The sequence below is a fragment of the Micrasema longulum genome, unplaced genomic scaffold, assembly GCF_059751315.1.
Source record: "Micrasema longulum isolate JH-2025_06_02 unplaced genomic scaffold, ASM5975131v1 h1tg000452l, whole genome shotgun sequence".
NCBI classification, from domain to species: domain Eukaryota; kingdom Metazoa; phylum Arthropoda; class Insecta; order Trichoptera; family Brachycentridae; genus Micrasema; species Micrasema longulum.
In genome coordinates, this window is record NW_028277651.1 from 42,099 (window position 1) to 60,897 (window position 18,799).

Consider the following 18,799-nt stretch of genomic DNA (forward strand, 5'->3'; position numbering starts at 1 on the left):
TGTATAGGGCGCCGCACAAGTACACTAAATGCCCCGTACATCGATCATCTGTTACATGAAGGTAAGTTGATCAGCTTTACGCTTCAGGTAGCTGCCCAGGAACATGAAGCAGGATGTTTATGATCAATATTTCAATGGTATTTCCAGAGATAAATACTTAGTATTAGCTGGTATGTATTATATTTTGATTCAGCAAGGTTGAATTATTTGAAAGCAATTTATATTATAAAAGACTGCCAAATAAAACATTTTTGTGATGTTTTCCTCATTTTTACGTTCCTCTTTTCCCGCTTTTTACACCGAAATGTTCAGGACACATTTTTCTTCATACATTCTCATACAAATATTCCCCCTAATTAACGTTTTTTGTACTTTTCATCACCCCGGTTTTGCGTTTAAATTTTTTCGGAAGTCATTTGATGTGTCAAAAATTATATCGCAATAATGGCGCCGCAGTCCACGCGCCACCGCGTGTGCCACGCAAAGAATAAAAATAGGTAAACAACTAATAAAGGATAAATTATTGTCTTAACCTAAATTCAAAACAGCTTCTTTGAGGGTTAGTATAAGTTTTCGTTTGAACAAAAACGTCATATTGACTTGTACAAATCATAATACGTGGTTAAGAAACGTCTAGGGACAATAAAGTTTTAATATCAATGAATTGCGATGTTTAAAAATAACAATAGAAATATTTAAAGTTATAAAAAAGATTGTTTAAAAAGTTGTCATAAGAGTGTGAAACAATTTTGCAGCGATCTATATGACAGTTGTTTTTAGGTATGCCATAGAAAAAAAAGTGATACCATATAAATAACATTTCCTAACATTTAGGGGAAAAAATATTGTATGTTATTTTATGTAAATCCAAAATTTTATTTTCAATATTTTTTATTTACACATGAAATAATTTTAACATGCTTTAAATCAAATAAAAAACAATATTACGTAATATTGTTTGAAAAAATATAAAAATATTTTTAGTGAAATCATTGAAAATAGTCAAAAAAATATTAACAATCCCCAATTATCACCGTTTTTACAACTTTTCTGGAAGTATATAGGTGTAGTATATTACAGTGTAGCAAATTAATTTTGTTTGTATGTAATTCCTATTTTTCCCAAACATTTTTCATTTCCTCACTTCAGTGTTTACCTCAGTTTTACAGTTTTTTTTTGCTCCCTTGAAAAACATAAAAAGGGGGTTTTTACTGTATACCGCAAAATGCTAAAAAATGCTAATGCTGATGCTAAAAAAAATGTCTTAAAAAAATGAGCCCCACTGAAAAGTCTTTAGACTTATTGGGTAACAAATTGTAATATGTATTTACAAAATATCAAATAAACGCTGCTCTGCAGCACTGAAACTGAAAAAAAATAGCACCTGAAGAAACATGCATTTAAAAGTATGCTCTTTCTTTCTTCTCCTGCTTAAGATACTCCATGGTGAGTGTGAAAATATGTTTGTACCTGTATGCAAATGCCGAACAATACGCAGTGAGTGAACTCCGCTGGTAGAAATCCAGAACTTTCTTGCGGTCTGAAGGGGACAGGGCGCACAGGTCCTGGCCATTCCAGTACTCCACACAAGAGTCCAGTATTATGTCTGCTGTGCCCTTATAACAAAAAAAAATATTTTAAAGATGGCAGAGTTTTTACTAACAACCTGTAGGCCAATCACAAAAATTATCGACGTGCAAATAAGCAACGTGATAACAATTTGTCACCATGGTTGTTTATCGTATTCGCGATCACAATGGAACATCCGTGAACATCTAATATTAAATGTCAAAATATTTACATTTCGCGACATTTAATCCTACTGGGCAATCACATATTTTAACTTCACCGGTGTAAATATGGAAAATATTCCAAAACTGCTATTTTTATTTATTTATTTATTATTTATCATGCTATTTATTGCATTTAGCCGGCGGTTGGCTAGCCAAATATCAAGAAAAGCAGTCGCCATAGTATTTGTAATTTAATTTCCCCTTTATTGTATTAGATACTCCTTATTATTTTGCAAATGCAATATATTGTATTATTTTTTATAGTAAACGCCGATTTTCGCCAATTAACAGTATTTATTTACGAGGAAAACAAAAAACAAACTGACACTTAGCGTTGACTTAGAGATTACACACGCGTTGACTTATGACTGCGATAACTTAAGCATGTTAATTATTGTTTATTGTGATCGCTCAAATGCTAAGCATGTTTTTAAGCACGTCGATAGTTTTTTGTGATTGAGCTACTGCTGTGGAAACATTTTAAAAATTCAGAAATACATATGTGGATGCAACGTCCATAGATCGACGACACACACGAGCCAAATGCCAACACGAGGAGACGATGGCCCAGAGTAGGGGACTGTTGAGAGGTAGGATAAAGAGAACCAAGCCCAAATGAAATGGGATAAGGGGGAGGAATAGGAATAGAAAAAAAAAAGAAAACTTTGAAAATGTACAGACGTTGAGCTCAAAAGCAAGCCAATGCTGTACATAGTAACTTGGTAACTTTACTTTACATATATATTAATATTCCAACAAAACAAACCATCACGACGTTTCACCGTAAGGGTAGGCAGAGAGGATAGAATGCCACATCACTCTGTCTTTGTATACAGATCTCGCTTCTTCTACATTCATACATCTTCTCATGCACGCGTGCCAATTATTCCGACTTTTGACAAGTCCATCTTCAAGTATTTGTTAGATTTGGTCATGCCATGTCTTTCTCGGTCTTTCTCTATTTCCGCATCCATCAACATTCGCATTGTAAATATTCTTAGCCGTTCTTTCACTGTCCATTCGCTCTACATGTCCAAACCAACGAACGCAGAGCTCCTTTCTTGATTTTGTCGATAATGCTTATCTCAGCCTTGCATAATGTACGGATCTCAATATTTATGCATCTATTGTACATAGTTTTACCACACATTCGCCCGAAAGAATGCATTTCGACAGCATTCAGCCTATTTTCATCCCTGTTTTTCCAAGTCCATACTTCAATCCCATACATCATGGTTGTGACCGGGACTCCATTGTGAACTGCTAATTTTGCCTCTTGCGGCAAACATTTATTTGCCAAGGTTGGTTTAAGTGCACCGTCCACTTTGTTCGCGGCACTCACCCTCCATTCAATATCTTTATCAGCCATCCCTAGTAAACATACTTTTCAGATACACAAATTCCTGTACCTGTTTTAGTATAACATTCACAGTGATTTCACATTTAGTCATACTTTCATTTCTTTCAAAAACATTCACATTCGATTTATCAACATTCATCAGCAAATCGCTTCCCTCGCATACATCATAGACTTTTGTTACCAAGAGAAGCAGTTCTTCTTTGTTAGCAAAAATCATGGCATCACCAGCATACAAAAACAATTGACATTTAAATCACCCATTTTTGTTCCCATTCTTAAGCCTTCCAGTTCTTTCATATAGTTATCGATGGTGACATCACACATCCCTGTTTGACTCCTTTATGAATGTCAAACCACGATGTGTATGATCCATTTACCCTAACACATGCTGTGCTGTCTTTATACAGAGAAGCAATAGCCCGTGTCAGATTTCCGCTCACTCCATACTCCGATAACACCTTCCAATATTAATACTTGATTTGCATAAAAATAAGCATCTTTTATGTATGTAAAAGAAAAAATAACTTAAGTGGTTAATTCTTACTTGAGTAATGAGCTGTAGTCCAGCTGCCTGATCACGTATAACGACTCCGAGCATATGAGGAAGAGGAACCTTCACTCGCGTACTGAGGTGTAGTGACCGAGCAAATCTCGTGTCACGGCGGATCACCTCGGGCGGCTATAACAATTAGTAATCATGTTTTATAAAGCATATAAAGATATTTATATACGCTGCATAGTATTAACCATTCTGACCATTCACTGGCATATTTTAAATAGACACATTATTTCCTATCTAGTTGCACGTCATATATAAACATGCAAACATTTGTCTGTTGAAAACCAAATTCGCGTCTAAAATGACCAAAAATTGACAGATTAATTATTAACATGAGAAAAAAAGTCTCCTACAATAGGCAAACATCACGTTTTTTTTTTACAATTTTAAATTAATAAGGGTCTATGAAATACTGTTAAGTAAATATTTTTTTCAATTAATGATTTTTAATTCCCGCAAAAACGGTCTTCGCATTGGCCACGCCCCTAATACGTCACAATTCATGTAAATTTTGAGTGACAGTTTAAATTTAAATAGAACATCGTCACGAATCTTGATGTCACAATTATGTCTTTGTAGGGACATATTTTTTTATAATTTAAAAAAAAAGTTATGTATAAAAATGTTTCTCCACAATATCCATATTTATATTGAAAACACAATTCATTTTTCTAAATCCATTTCATATATTTTTATCGGTATTAGTGGTATGTGATATTTCCCTATTACGTATTTAAATTAAAAATCAAAACATTCCATGAATTTTTTTAGCAAACCTCATATTATTAAATAAATTGATTGTAATTATGAATGAAACAGTAAGGCATTTTCTCATCACTCAAGATGGCAAAGTCCATTGGAGAATGGAGGCAAGAAAGGTAATTATCAACAACAACAAACTAAAATGCCATCATCTTTGCACTCGTAACATGTATATTTAATTATCCATCATTCCTGCCAAAGCATGTTATTACATATTTTTTAATTATTCCCAAATTACCAGGTGCCGAAAGGTAGCGAGGTGATTTTGCAGCGTGTAAATACTTTTGGCTTCCTCCACAAATCCAATCTGTTTAGCCAACTCACACAAGCAGCGACGATTCGTGACGGGTACAACGTCTTCACTAGAACATAACTTTACAAATGAATAACACATCAAAATACAGAAGAATTTGTTTGATATTAAAAATCATAAATCAGCAAAAAAAATATTACATTAAACAATAAGGTCCTATATGGGCAAACTAATGCCTATTCTATGGACCTCACTTTACTTTCACTTTTATGTGGCGAGTGTTAAAAAAAAGTGCAGTAAAACCTCGTTTTTACGTTTCTCAATTTTACGTTTTCCCGCTTTTTACACCGAAATGTTTAGGTCCCATTTTCATAACCCCCCCTCGGTTTCACAACCTTTTTGAAACTCATTCGATCTGTCAAAAGACACCGAGCCGCGCGCCGCCGCGTTTGCCCAAAATGGTGAATAAAATCAAGGTAAATAAAAAAATGTGTAAATTATTGTCTCAAACTTAATTCAAAGTAGGTTCGGTGTAATTGACCAATTTGTTCAAGTGTCTAATTTTCACATTTTACTAAATTGTGACATGGGGCTTACGCACATTTAGAAAAAATCAAGTTTTTACATCAATAAAATACGATGCAGAAAGTTTAAAAATTTGGCAAAGAAATATTATTTGAAGTTATAAACATAATTTAAAAATATGATTTTTTTAAATAGTTATCATAAAAGTGTGATACAGTTTTGCTGCGATGTAAATGACAGTTGAAATTCTGTGGTACCATACAAAAAAAAGTGATACCATTAAGACAAAATTTCCCAATATTTAGGTAAAAAAATCATTGTATGCATTTTATGCAAACTCATATTTTTATTTTTGTGTTTTTAAGGTTAAGAACCTACATAAAATTATTCAAACATGTTTGTTTTAAATTCAATAAAAAAAAACACATTGTGGCATTGATTGAAAAAATACAAAATATTTTTAATGAAATCATAAGTAAATATAAATAATCCCCAATTATGACAGTTATTACAATTTTTCTGCAGTTTTTTATTTTCTCACTTTAGCGTTTTCCTTAGTTTAACACATTTTTTTTGCTGCTCCCTTGAAAAACGTAAAAAAGGGGTTTTACTGTATTATAATATATCATGGGGTAGTAATAAATAATATGTATCGTAAAAGCAAACATATTATCTTATAGAACAGAAATTTTTCTTTCAAATGATGTACAACTTTTAAAATTTTGTTTATCGTTTGGTGCTCATTTCTAAATTTAAAAAAAAAAACGGCCACAACTCATGTTAACGTCCAATAATTTCAGTTTATTTACGTTTAACCATTTTGAAACTCAATAGCAATGTATTATTTATATTTATGGACTTTTTAAATCCTTTTGACAATGGTAAATACATTTCTTTATAGCATGTACAGGTACAATTGAAATAAATTACAACTAAAGAAAATTAAAGCTGGGACAAAAATGAAATAATAATAACTATCATCTACACATGATCGTGGTACTAACCTTTGAGTGGCTTCGCAGGTGAGGTGAGAACAGAAGTTGGTGTAATGTTCCTGGGTGTCCATATTGCAGGTGTTAACCAAGATGGCCAGGCCCAGAGGCTTGAGGCAGGACAGGTGGTTCTTCCAGGAGTGGTCATCAAACTCCAACTTGAAAGGGACATTCTGGTCGTGGGTCAAGTCCAGTACCTGGCAACATTAAGCATACTTATTTTTTGGTCTTTTTATTTTATATACATATACAATTTATATACATATAAGGGCGGGCAAATTTCCTTAAGGCAATTTCTCCCTACCTACCCGAGCTGTTCAGTTTGAGAACATTACAAGCATATGGATATATAAATAATATTTCATGTCGACCATGTCGGGAATCGAACCCGAGACCTCTTGCATGGTAGGCAAACGCGCTGACCATTACACCACGAGGCCGAGTTCTTTTACACCAAGTCAATACGTAGTTAAATTATAAATAATTAAAAAAAATATTTTCTAGCCATCATTTCCTTTTACCTCAGCCACAGTGGTTGGGATTAGGTGGGGGATGGTGGTCAGGGAGCCCCCGGGCCCACTGAGGTGCCCCCCGGAGCCCGTGAAGCTCGTCTTGCTGGACGAGCGAGACAGGCTGGTAGAGTTGCGTAGGAAAAACACCTTCTCTGCGGTGGGGTTAGGCCAGGACAGTATCCCCTTCTTGTCCACACAGCAGAGCGCCTGAAATGTAACAAATTTCTCAGTGAATATAATCCACCTCGTAGTTTAATGGTCTTTAGGTTTGCCTATTATGCAAGAGGTCTCGGGTTCAATCCCTGACATGGTCAATATGACATATTTGAAGGCTACATGGTAAAAACGACCTCATTAACAAATAATCAATTTTATAGGAGAGCAGAGAAGAATAAAAAAAATATTTGTTGAACACTGCGTTCATGTCAAATAAAATAGTTTTTAAATTAGATTCACTTCACAATTTCCATCTCTAGAAGAACAACATGACAAAAAGACTTGACTAATAAGCTCTATATGTTCGATGTAATATTTAGTTATCACTGTTAAAATAAAATAGAATATAATAATTAGTTAATTATACCTTGATAAAGAAGCTTGTGTAGCTTTGAAACCGGTCGGTAGAAAAAATAAAAAATAAGTGGCTAAAAAAAAAGTTGTTATAAAACTATAAAAATATAAATTAATTTTGTGAAAAATAATCATGTTTGATTTCGCATGTTCAGTGTAGCCATATATGAAGCAAAGTGTAGTCGCATGCAAAAATCAAAAAACTCAAAATTTATTTCTTCTATACCCCCACGAGAAGATTCAGAATAGCGCCCCTGATATAAAAAGGCATTCGTGCAGTTTGTACAAATAAACAAATATGATCATCATTCCCTTTCCGCACCTAATGGTGCATAGGGCACTGCATTGGTACACCAATTGCAGTGTAACTTGATCATTTTTGTTACATGAAGGGAAGATGACCAGTCTTACACTTCAGGATGAAATATTCTAGTGTAAAAACACCTTTTAAAATAAATATTTCATGTCAATCATGTCGGGAATTGAAACCGAGATCTCTTTCATGGTAGGCAAATGCGCTGACCCCTACACCACGAGGCTGATATAAAATAAAAAAATAACTTAAAATAAATAGACATTAAAACTTGATACTCACACTAACAGACCCCAGAACGTGTACAATATTGGCTGACCGCGTCACGAGATCCTCTCTGCCCAGGAATATGGACCAGCAAGTTCGCCACACTCCCTTATCCTGGACCCTTTCTTCCAGTCCTGGACTCAGCAAGGAATTCTCCGTACCCTCAGATTCTGAATAAGTCACCGGTTTCACGCTACTTTGTAGAAGGTGCTTGAACCTGAATAGAACGAGGAATTACAAAAGTTAAAAAGATGGATAATGGACACGCGAAAATTATAATAATCCCTTTAACGATGTTGATATTTTCAACTGTACGTTAAACTCTTATAAAAAACAAATGCTGTCTGTAAACATTCAAAAACAAACTTTTTTTACAGACGAAAAACAACATCTTTCCATTTTTTTTGTAAATGCATTCCCCTCAAATGCTACCCTGGTAGATCGATGAATAAAACATTTATGCTTCTTACTTCTTTTTTACACATTAGATTGAAGATTTTAATATCTACGAACACGCACAAGGCAAAGATCTATATTTCTCTGAAAACCGCACGTAAATCGGTTAAGCCGTTTAGAAGAAGTTCAGTGACATCACACGTACAGAGGAATTATATATATAAAGATAAATAAATGAGAATAACTTTATTCATCTTGTCATTTTTCATAAAAATATCAATTTAAAAGCTGACATTCAATCAGACTCTTTTATGCCTTCAAGGTATGCTTACTTGGACATGCCGTATATGTTAAGAGCTGTCCAAACAGCGGGGAAGGCTGTCGGGAGCAGCGGAAGGGTGGCGGCGACACTCTGCAGTAGAAAGGCCTTCCTCCAGTGCGCACGAGGCTCCTCCAGATACACATGGTACATTACGGTCGCCAACAAGCATAGTACAACTGTGGTGGGTAGTAGCACGCCCTCTATGCACTTTATTATCATCTGGAAAAATAACGCAGTATATGGAGAGAGTGCAGAGATGCTTTACCAAGATACCGGATGCATTGTGTAGACTTTCATGTAAGGACAGGCTTCGGAGACTTGATCTGACCACACTGGAAGAGCAAGAAGCGACCTTTGCGTGGGTATTATGATTGTGAACTTATATTTCTGAAAATTATCACAATAGATCTTTTTATATATATTTTTAAATAAAATGGCGTTGCATAATAAATTTGATGCTTTTGCCAATGTCATGTTGAATTATTTTATAAACAAACTGGTTCGCAGTACGCAACCAGGCCCAACCGCTGCGCGTCGGGTCTGCAAGCAACATAAACATAGGCAAGTCTAACAGTTCCGAGAAAGTTCTTTCCTTTCTCGTTTCAAAACTAAAAAGGAGAATCCCTCCACCAAACGATCAATTCTCCACCCATACTCGTGCTACTTTCACCAATCCAACACAGGCCCCATCATCGTGGTTTCGGATGTGACAGGGTTTAAAGAACACTCTGTATATGTATATGTTTGGATAATTTATATTGAAACATTTTTGTGAAAATCACCTCAAGGGCGCTGTACAGTAAATAAATATTCCAGTCTGTCTTGCAACTACAGAGCGCATGGACGGTTGGGATTCTAGTTTCTCATCTCCAATTATGATATATAGGAGCTAAATTACAGCACGTCTTGCAGCCACAGAGCGCATAGACAATAAGAAATCTAGCCCCTATTTACATTTGTTTTTAATATTATTAAAGCGCACATAAGAATATATTAATAGGTGCCCTTCTCCAAGATTTAAAGTAAAATAAAAATAGGCATACACAGAAAAAATAAATACCTACATGAGCAGTGTTTTAAACTGTTTTAAAACTTAGAAATTTTTTCTCTGTATGTTGTGTTATTCTCACAGGTAAAAAAAAAACATTGTTAAGTGTTCTTGGTACGGATTACCCCAGTGGGGACATATTTTTTAATATTGCATATAATACGAAAAAATAAAATAAAGCCAGTAAATGCCTAGATTTTCATATTCCCTCAATACGGTTCTACATCTCTGTTGAAATATGTCAGTAGCTCAAACACGAATAACTATCGACGTGCTTAAAAACATGCTAAGCATTTGAGCGATCACAATGAAAAATAATGAACATGTTTAAGTTATCGCAGTCATGCATGTGTAATCGGTTTGTTTTTTGTTTTCCTTATAAATAAATACAGTTCACCGGCGAAAAATCAGCATTTACAATAAAAAATAATACAATATATTGCATTTGCAAAATAGTAAGGAGTATCTAATTTATTTATTTAAATATACGCCCAATGGGTAGGACATATTTATTATACATAGAAAATTATTATAAAGGAAAGTAGAAAGACATAATGGTATATAGTAGACTCGGTGGGAGTGGAAGCGGGAGAGAGGTGTTTATAATTGAATTAGATTCAGTGATTGTATGAAAGAAGATAACTTGTTATCAAAGAAATCATGACTGGTATGTTTGTTGGCAGACCTAAGAATAAGTGAAAATAATCACAAAAAGTGAAAATTAAATTACAATTACTATGGCGACTGCTTTTCTTGACATTTGGCTTGCTAGCTGCCGGCTAAATGCAATAAATAGCACGATAAATAATAAATAAATAAAAATAGCAGATTTGGAATATTTTCCATATTTACACCGGTGAAATTCAAATATGTGATTGCGCAGCAGGATTATACGTCGCGAAACGTAAATATTCTGACATTTAATATTAGGTGTTCACGGATGTTGCATTTTGATCGCGAATACGATAAACAACCACGGGGAGAAATTGTTATCACATAGCTTATTAGCACGTCGATAGTTATTTGTGATTGAGCTACAGGAGGTGGAGAGTTAGTTGACTGTACCAGATGGCGCTGCTGGTTGTGGACAGTGACAGGACGCTTGAGGGCGAGAGATAGAGCCTGGCGCAGATTCCCGAGGTATGGAGTTTCGGTCATTTCGAACAACTTGTTTCTATGGGGCTGCGTCACGCGGGGACTTCCAAACACCTCTTTAGACTGAAACGTGTCGACACAAGTTAGGTGTAGCGTATATAATGATAAAATAAAAATTTATTTAATTTAAATCTACAACTGGATGTTAAAAATGTTTTCTTAATTATAATGATTAAGGCTGTAGTCTGGTAAAACGAATGCAAAATTAGGAAATCATACAATTTTTCCATTTTAAAACGAAAGTTTTTTTTTAATCGCGCAATAATAAAAAAACATAAATTAGATAAAAACAATATTTTTTAAAGGTATTTCTGTTGAAAAATATACTTAAAAGTTTTATATACTTAGACCGGCAGATTACGCCATTTTAAATTTAGACTAAACTTAGGTATCTGGGATCTTAATAAACACTAAGTATTGAACTCAAATTTGATGTAATAATTTGAAGATAATAAATTGAACATGAAAGTGGCCACGGCCTAATTTTAATTTTTTGGTTTTGAAAAGAAATACATGCATTTTAAATCACATACATTTTGTAAGTATATCTACTACATAATATACCGTTTAAAAACAAATATTTGTCAATAATACGAGGGCATTGGAAGCAAAGATAGCTAATTCCCGTTTTGGTGTTTTCGAGAAAAATAACAAAAACTGCTACACTAATGCCAAAGAGAGTCTTTATATTAGAAATGTTATTTTCACTGAATTTAAACTTTAAGATACTAATAAATTAGCTTTGATAGAAACACGAATTCAAAAAACTTTCTTAATATTTGTATGGCACGGCCATTTTGAAAATTTAAATCTCAAGCCTGTCATTGGTCGAATAAAATGGCTGATGGATGTCGCTATATTTGCTTTTAAACACTATTTTCAAACCATCAGAAGTATGATTTTAAACTACATTTGCAACTCAACTCATGATTTTTATAAAAATAAAGTTGATAAACTACAGAATGACATCATAACCAAAAAAAAAATTTTTTTTGAGGTTGTTATCTTTGCTTCCAATGCCCTCATATGTGCTATGTATTCTAATAGAATCTAACCGGTATCTAACCAACTGCAGCATATCTTGATCGTTTTGTTACATGAAGGTAATACGATAAGTTGTTTCATGCCAGTCCAGGGACCATGAAATATTTTAGCGTAAAAACACAGTTTTATATAAATATTTCGTGTCAACCATATGGGGAACTGAACTCGAGACCTCTTGCATGGTAAGCAAACACGCTGACCACTACACCACATTCCCTAATAATCCCTTTGCTTCTGTTGAGGTATCAGGCTCTTCAGATGTAATCCTAAGAGGATTAAACTTTACAAATACTTGGACATATTCAAAATATTGATATCTTTATTTACATACCCCTGCGGTAGGCTGGTAGAGTTGGCGGGGTTGGAGGGTGAGAGGGGGCTCTTCCAGGGAGCGGCAGTGCCCGGGGGCCTCCTGCCCCGGCCGCAGTAGGACTGCGTCCCCTTTTACTAAGAGCGCCCAGGGCAAATTCACCAGTTTACCTGACAGACACATTTATCTAATTAATTCTTGGTATTTTAAGGTCGGACCACAAAATTAAAGCCTTATCACAATGTAAAAATAAGATCTTCATAAACTTTATGGAATATCGCAGCGGATTACTGGATATCTTAATAAATATTTGACAAAATACACTTTATTATACTAACCAATTTTAAACGTTATAATTTTAGAAAAACTTTTTTTAGTTTGTACTAGAACCTTAAATAGCAGTTTTGTATACAGTACTCTCTCTATAATACGGCGCTTTACTTCTCCAGCCCTGCCAGTAATCTGACGTTTTTATACAGCCAACAAGTAACTACTTGTGGCGAGTTATAGTTTATGTTAACACTTTAATTGCGTCTGCGTACATATGAAATGTATAATACAGTATTACATACGTATACAATAAAACATAGCTTCAGCCGTTCAAACGCGTCATAATTAGTGATTACCAGTAATCTGGCGTTTTCAATAATCCAGCAGTGCTCTAGCCAATATCTGCCAGTTTACCAGAGTCCACTGTATTTGAAAACGCATATCCGCAGTTTTATATTATCAAAATCTTTAAAATATGCACTATCTCAAGTGAAAAATTATTGAATTATAAAAATAAAACTATAATTTTATTGGTTGGTTGGAAGAAATTGCCATTTGGCAATAAGCCCGCCAATGTACAAATAACATTATGTACAAAAAGTTAAATAAATAAATAAAAATACGATGATATTTGTGTATAATAATGTGAAAAATAAAAAAAAAACTGAATTTTGGAAAAAAATTGAAAAATTGATGAGAAAATGTAAAAATCAGACTCCCATTTAGAAAAAAGGCAAAGTCAAAATTCAATTTATATAAGGGAGTTAAAAAATATTATGATATGGGAAAATACATTTATGAAGAAAAAAAAACATCAGAATTCAAACAGAAGAAAAAATACATATGTGTTAAACAACTTATAAATTAAATGTGTTTACATTGTTATTATTAGAGCACACATAAGAATATGTTTGTTCAAGATTCAAAATAAAAATTTAAAAAAAATATATATGTTTCTTAGATAGTTTAAATTTTTTTGGTAATTATTGTTTTTAATTTTTAAACTGTCATTAAGTATATTTTTTAAATATTTTTTTTTATGACTACTTAAATAGTTTATAGGCGTATGCAAAAAAGTTGTTTTTCATAAAAATGGGTAAGGATTATGTGTCATACTCCAAAGAAGCAAACTAAAATTTCAGTGTAACAATATAATATCTATATCTAATAAATATGAACTACAATATAATAATGTTTCTTTTTTTGGTGAAACCATGTGTGTTGGATTTGTTCCGACATTTCGGCTACCATTGCAGGAGCTATCTTCAGGGTAAACTGAGTGTTTTGTAGAAAAAAATGTGCGTTTAAGTAGTAGTAATTTGTAACATGTCGCAGTCGGCAGTAGGCAAATTTCTATTTATTTTTGTAGTATTTAGTGCTGAGAACCATGTTGAGTTTAATTTGAGCCCGTCGTCTTTGTTTATGTTATTTGGGTGTCTGTGTATTTCAATTGCCTCTTTTATTATTTGTGCACTGTAATTACTGGGTTTATGCAAAATTTTCGGTTCAAATGCGAAAAATTGTCCGGTGTCTATAAAATGTTCCGCTATTGCAGATGCAATATGATATATACCAACTAATATCACTCACGTATTACGTGAATGATATTAGTCCAATAGACAACAAAAATATAAAAATCATAAATTGAGCAGTCTCCGAAAAAATCAATCTGCAATCCAAATTGCCTTTAATTAAATGAGTAAATTTATATGTACATAAATAAAATGTAAATAGGTGCAATATACAAATAAGCACAAATCAGTACTTCTCAACAAAAAATAACTATTGTGGTGGAATGGTACGCTCAGGCTTCAAGTTTCAGGAAGATACTGTTTTAAGGGTTACCATCTCTGTAGGTCCACTGGAGGGTGACACAGGGAGAGAATGGAGCGCACAGGTGAGGGTAGTTGGCTTCCGTCCAGCAACACTCTGTGGCAGCTCTGTCTAACTCCGCTAAAAGTATGTAAGAAAAAATAATCAAATAAAGGTAATACGAAATTCGCTAAAAAGCTATTAAATAAAAGATAGTAGCTAAAATAAATTTAAAACTTCTAGAAAACTGCCAATTAATTTATTTACAAAATTGCCATTAAATGCCCAAAAATAAGTCATTTATACACCTAGAGGGTGCCACTCTATAAACCCAAAAAATGCCAATTTATAAATTCAAAACATGACAATTTATGCATTTGGAAGGTGCTACCGGGTGCGGCCATATATCGTGAAGACGACGACTATCAAAAGTTGTACAAATTGCACAAGAATGCATCCGTATTTACAGCGGAATGTATCGCAATCCGAGAAGCTGTCAAATACGCTTTAAGCTCACAATATAGCAAGTTTCTTATCCTGTTGGATTCCCTGAGTGCCTTACAAAAAATCAAATCCCCCCCATCCTCATATCCCGAGGACGAACTCTGCGTGGAAACTCGATTTCTTCTTTCTTTATCAGAGGCATCCAATAAAAGCATTTTTATGTTTTGGATCCCTAGCCATTGTGGTATTCCCGGCAACGAGAGGGTGGACGAGTTGGCAAAGGAGGCGGTCCATTCCGGGGATCCTGCCTATAGTAATTTTCTACCACTAGGTGATCTCCTCGTTATGATAAAGGAGAAGCAACTTCACACATGGCAAGAATATTGGGTAGCGTCCTCCCAAGCCAAGGGAAGACACCTTTTCCAAATGTAACAGAAAAGCCTTGGTTCTCCAAAGTGATTCTGAACAAATTTGAGACATCTTCTATATGCAGAATGCGGATTGGACATTGTTGCAATAGTTCTCATTTGTTTAAAATCCATGTCCGGGACTCTGCCATGTGCAAATGTCAGCTTGAGGAGGAAGATCTGAATCATGTTTTCTTTGGATGCCCCATAAATGATTGTTATCCTGAGTTCCTATCTGACCTCTCCAAAATCAGCGTCCCATTCCCCACTAATATTTTAAATCTCTTGTCCCCACCCAATAAACAGATATTAAATTTTTTATGTAAATATGTAGTTATAAATGGAATTAAGTTGTAAATAGGTTATATAGTATGTAAAGTGTATGTAATATAAATACTAACACACTAACTTGTATGTATAGTACTAACACCTGTGTAAATATTTCAATAAGATAACTTAAACTTGACACTGGCTAGAACACCCCAGTTAGGGGTGAAAAAAGCCAAAGAAGAAGAAGAAGAAGAGAAGGTGCTACTTAATCAAGGTGAAAAATGCGAAATTATAAATCTAAAAAATGCCAATTTATGCATCTAGAAGGCGTCAATTTAAAACCTAAAAAATTACAATTTACAAACAAAAAAAATGACAACTTATACATCTAGTAGGTGCCAATTTATAAACCTAAAAAAAAAAATATTTACCTAGAAGGTGCAAATTTATGAACCTATTTATTTAATAAATTTATTGCATAAAATTAGCATACATATTTAATAACAGGGAATCTATATAAAACTAATTAATATATAATGAAAACGGAGTGTTCTCTGTTTATGATAGTATCCATCTAACATGGCTCAGCCTGTTCTAAGATGGAGATTTTTTATCTTTTAGAGCATAAGTAGTCCAATACTAATAAAACAATAAAATGACAATTACACTGAAGAGGAAGTTCAGCGGTTTTTTTATATATTTTTTATTTGTTAGTAAATATTTTTATAAATAAGATAACTCTGTTAACATCCCATTTTAATCTCTGGTAAGGCAATGTCTAATGTGTTTGCCTATAATTTTATTTTTATTTTATTTTACATAATTCTATTACAACTAATTGTATTTTATTACCATATAAGCTAAAATCGCCTTTTACAAAACTTAGAATACATATTTGGTTGGATTATTCAAATAAAATAAAAAACAAAAATTAAACCTACAAATTATATAACACATTCAGTAGAAGTTTAAAACAATTAAAAATAAATGTAATAATCAAATTAAATAATAAAATACTTTAAAGGGTAAATAAAACAGGAAAAACATAAAGCACTGTTTCATAAAACAATAATACTAAAAGCTTAATTACCATTCACCATCTTTAAGTTCAGTAGGTTTGATCTATAAGAACAATATCCTACACTAAATATATCCAATACATGGGAACAACTATTGCCGAGTTCCTGGTATCTATTTAATTGTACCCTTTCTTATTGTTTTGCAAACAGAACATGTATTATTTACAATAAATGGCGATTTTCGGCGCTGAACTGATTTTTTTTTACCTATAGTGATTTAAAAATTGCCTAAAAAATTACATTTTATGATGTAGAAAAGTACAAATGAATATTTTAAAACCTGCCACATGATTACATTAAATATTTGAACAGTCGCAAGCGTACCCAGAGAGTGCTGGATCCTCCGAGGAATCTCATCCCTGGCGAGACGATCCTCGTTGTAAACCAGCAGCAGATTAGCGATGGTGAGTGCGGCCAGCAGCAGCGCAGGCCCTGGCTGGGCTGCGGCGGCCAGCAGGAGGCTGTATCCTGCGCAGACGCACACGCTGGGCCACACCACGAGGGCGTTCTGGTTCTTGGGACATAGGGCGCGAGACGCCCAACTGCTGCAAAACATAATGGAAATCCCACCAGTAACAATTTTTTTTCTAATACTGTTATTTAATTAAAACATAGGTGTTCAAATCTAAATTTGTCGCAACAGAGAGGGAAAACATTTATGAGAAGGAAGTATGGAAGTCTAGGCATGTACAGGGCTTATGACCTGTCATTGGCTGGTTTAAGTGCCCACTTTATACACTGTGTAACATTCACCATTCTGCCTTTGTTTAAACACCCACATTTCCTCAGCTCTTCCATCTGTTGACTTTTGTGAAGTAAAAGAGCTGAAACCTTTATCATGCGGGAGAGGTTCATTCGGCTGAACCAATTCACCTACAAGGCTACGCCTGAAAACAATTTTTTAAAAAATTAACCTCTTCTTATATACCAGTTACTTAAATCAACAATGTTTTGAGTGTGTCCAAATGTTTGCAGACAGGCTGGATTTCCTCCCTAAGAAGTTGTTTAGATGTAAATAAAATTAGATCAAATTTAAAGCAAATTTAGATCCCTAGGGAAGAAATCCAGCCTGTCTGCAAACATTTGGACACCCTCAAAACAATATTGTCCAAATTTGTTGTAACAGAGAGGGAAAACATTTATGAGAAGGAAGTGTGGAAGTTTAGACATTCACAGGGCTTATGACCTGTCATCGGCTAGTTTATGTGGCCACTTTACACACAGTGTAACATTAACCATTCTGCCTATGTTTAAACATTTCTTTAACTCTACCCTCTCTTGACTTTTGTGAAGTAAAAGAGCTGAAACCTTTATTGATATGGGTGTGATTCATTTGGCTGAAATATTTCACTATTTATTATCATGTTAGCTATAGATCTAATAAGACAAGTCTTTTTGTCGTTCTTGTAAAGATAGGAGGTGTGAAGTGAGATGGATACGATCTTTAAAACTAGACAGCAGTAGACTAAAGGAAATATTGTTTATTTGTTTTTTATTCTTATTACATGACCAAACAATTTCAGTGACCCTTTCTTAATCTTATCAATTATACCTGACACTTTATTCTTGTTTAATTTAATTTACACTCTCGTCCAATTTAATCATTCGTAACCCCGTCTTACATTGATTTCTCACACATTCGTCTAAGAGATCGCATTTCGACCGCGTTCACTCTTCTTTCATCCATCCTCTGCCAAGTTCATGCTTCACTTGCATACATTCCCCAGTGTAAGGACTAAAACTGTGTAATTGTGCACTGCCAGTCCAGCTTCGATTAACATATTTTTTTCTAACAATTAATGAGCTTAGTGCGCCGTTCATTTTGTTGCCCCCATTCCCTTTACTTTCGACATTTCTTTCTATCTTCCATCTTTTGAAAACATGCTTCTTAGATACACAAGTTCTTCTACTTGTTGAAGACATTTGTAGTTTACATTTATTATGCAATCAGTAGCCTCCCTTCCCCTTTCAAATACCATCAGTTTTAAATAAAAATCATAATATTAATTAAAGCTTACAAAATATAAGAGTGGTTTTATTGATGTGCTAAAAAATTGACAACGAATAATAAGTCTAAAAATAATATCAGTCTTGTCAAATCCACTAACCTAGAAACATTAGTTGTTTTGAAATGATTTAGTTCCGTGTTTATATCATTTTTCAACTGTCTTAATGCATCTTTTGTTAAAAAGCCAACTTTGGCATCTTTGTTTACGTTTTTCATATTTACATTTTTTTGAAAAATGATCTAAAGACCAGCGCTAGTCTTGCCCAAATGTCAATTCAACCACAGATTTATTTATTCTTAATATTTTTCTGCTCTAATAATTAGAGAC

General features: G+C 33.9%; 1 protein-coding gene across 3 annotated transcripts in view; it reads right to left on the reverse strand.

Annotated features, from left to right (window-relative positions):
- l(2)k05819 (transmembrane protein 94-like protein l(2)k05819) overlaps nucleotides 1-18,767 on the reverse strand; it is a 49,085-nt gene extending 30,318 nt beyond the window's left edge. For all 3 annotated transcript variants that reach the window (XR_015822341.1, XM_088226615.1, XM_088226614.1), the window contains exons 1-12: nucleotides 18,572-18,767; nucleotides 16,788-17,008; nucleotides 14,297-14,404; nucleotides 12,203-12,351; nucleotides 10,738-10,890; nucleotides 8,635-8,843; nucleotides 7,922-8,123; nucleotides 6,766-6,963; nucleotides 6,257-6,441; nucleotides 4,713-4,836; nucleotides 3,698-3,832; nucleotides 1,471-1,616 (exon numbers count right to left, since the gene is read on the reverse strand). Coding sequence is in view for 2 of the 3 variants with exons in the window: in XM_088226615.1 (XP_088082741.1) it covers nucleotides 1,471-1,616; nucleotides 3,698-3,832; nucleotides 4,713-4,836; nucleotides 6,257-6,441; nucleotides 6,766-6,963; nucleotides 7,922-8,123; nucleotides 8,635-8,843; nucleotides 10,738-10,890; nucleotides 12,203-12,351; nucleotides 14,297-14,404; nucleotides 16,788-17,008; nucleotides 18,572-18,687 (1,946 nt within the window). In the remaining variant the exon portion in view is untranslated. The remainder of the gene's footprint in view (nucleotides 1-1,470; nucleotides 1,617-3,697; nucleotides 3,833-4,712; nucleotides 4,837-6,256; nucleotides 6,442-6,765; nucleotides 6,964-7,921; nucleotides 8,124-8,634; nucleotides 8,844-10,737; nucleotides 10,891-12,202; nucleotides 12,352-14,296; nucleotides 14,405-16,787; nucleotides 17,009-18,571) is intronic.
- Nucleotides 18,768-18,799: the final 32 nt, after the last annotated feature.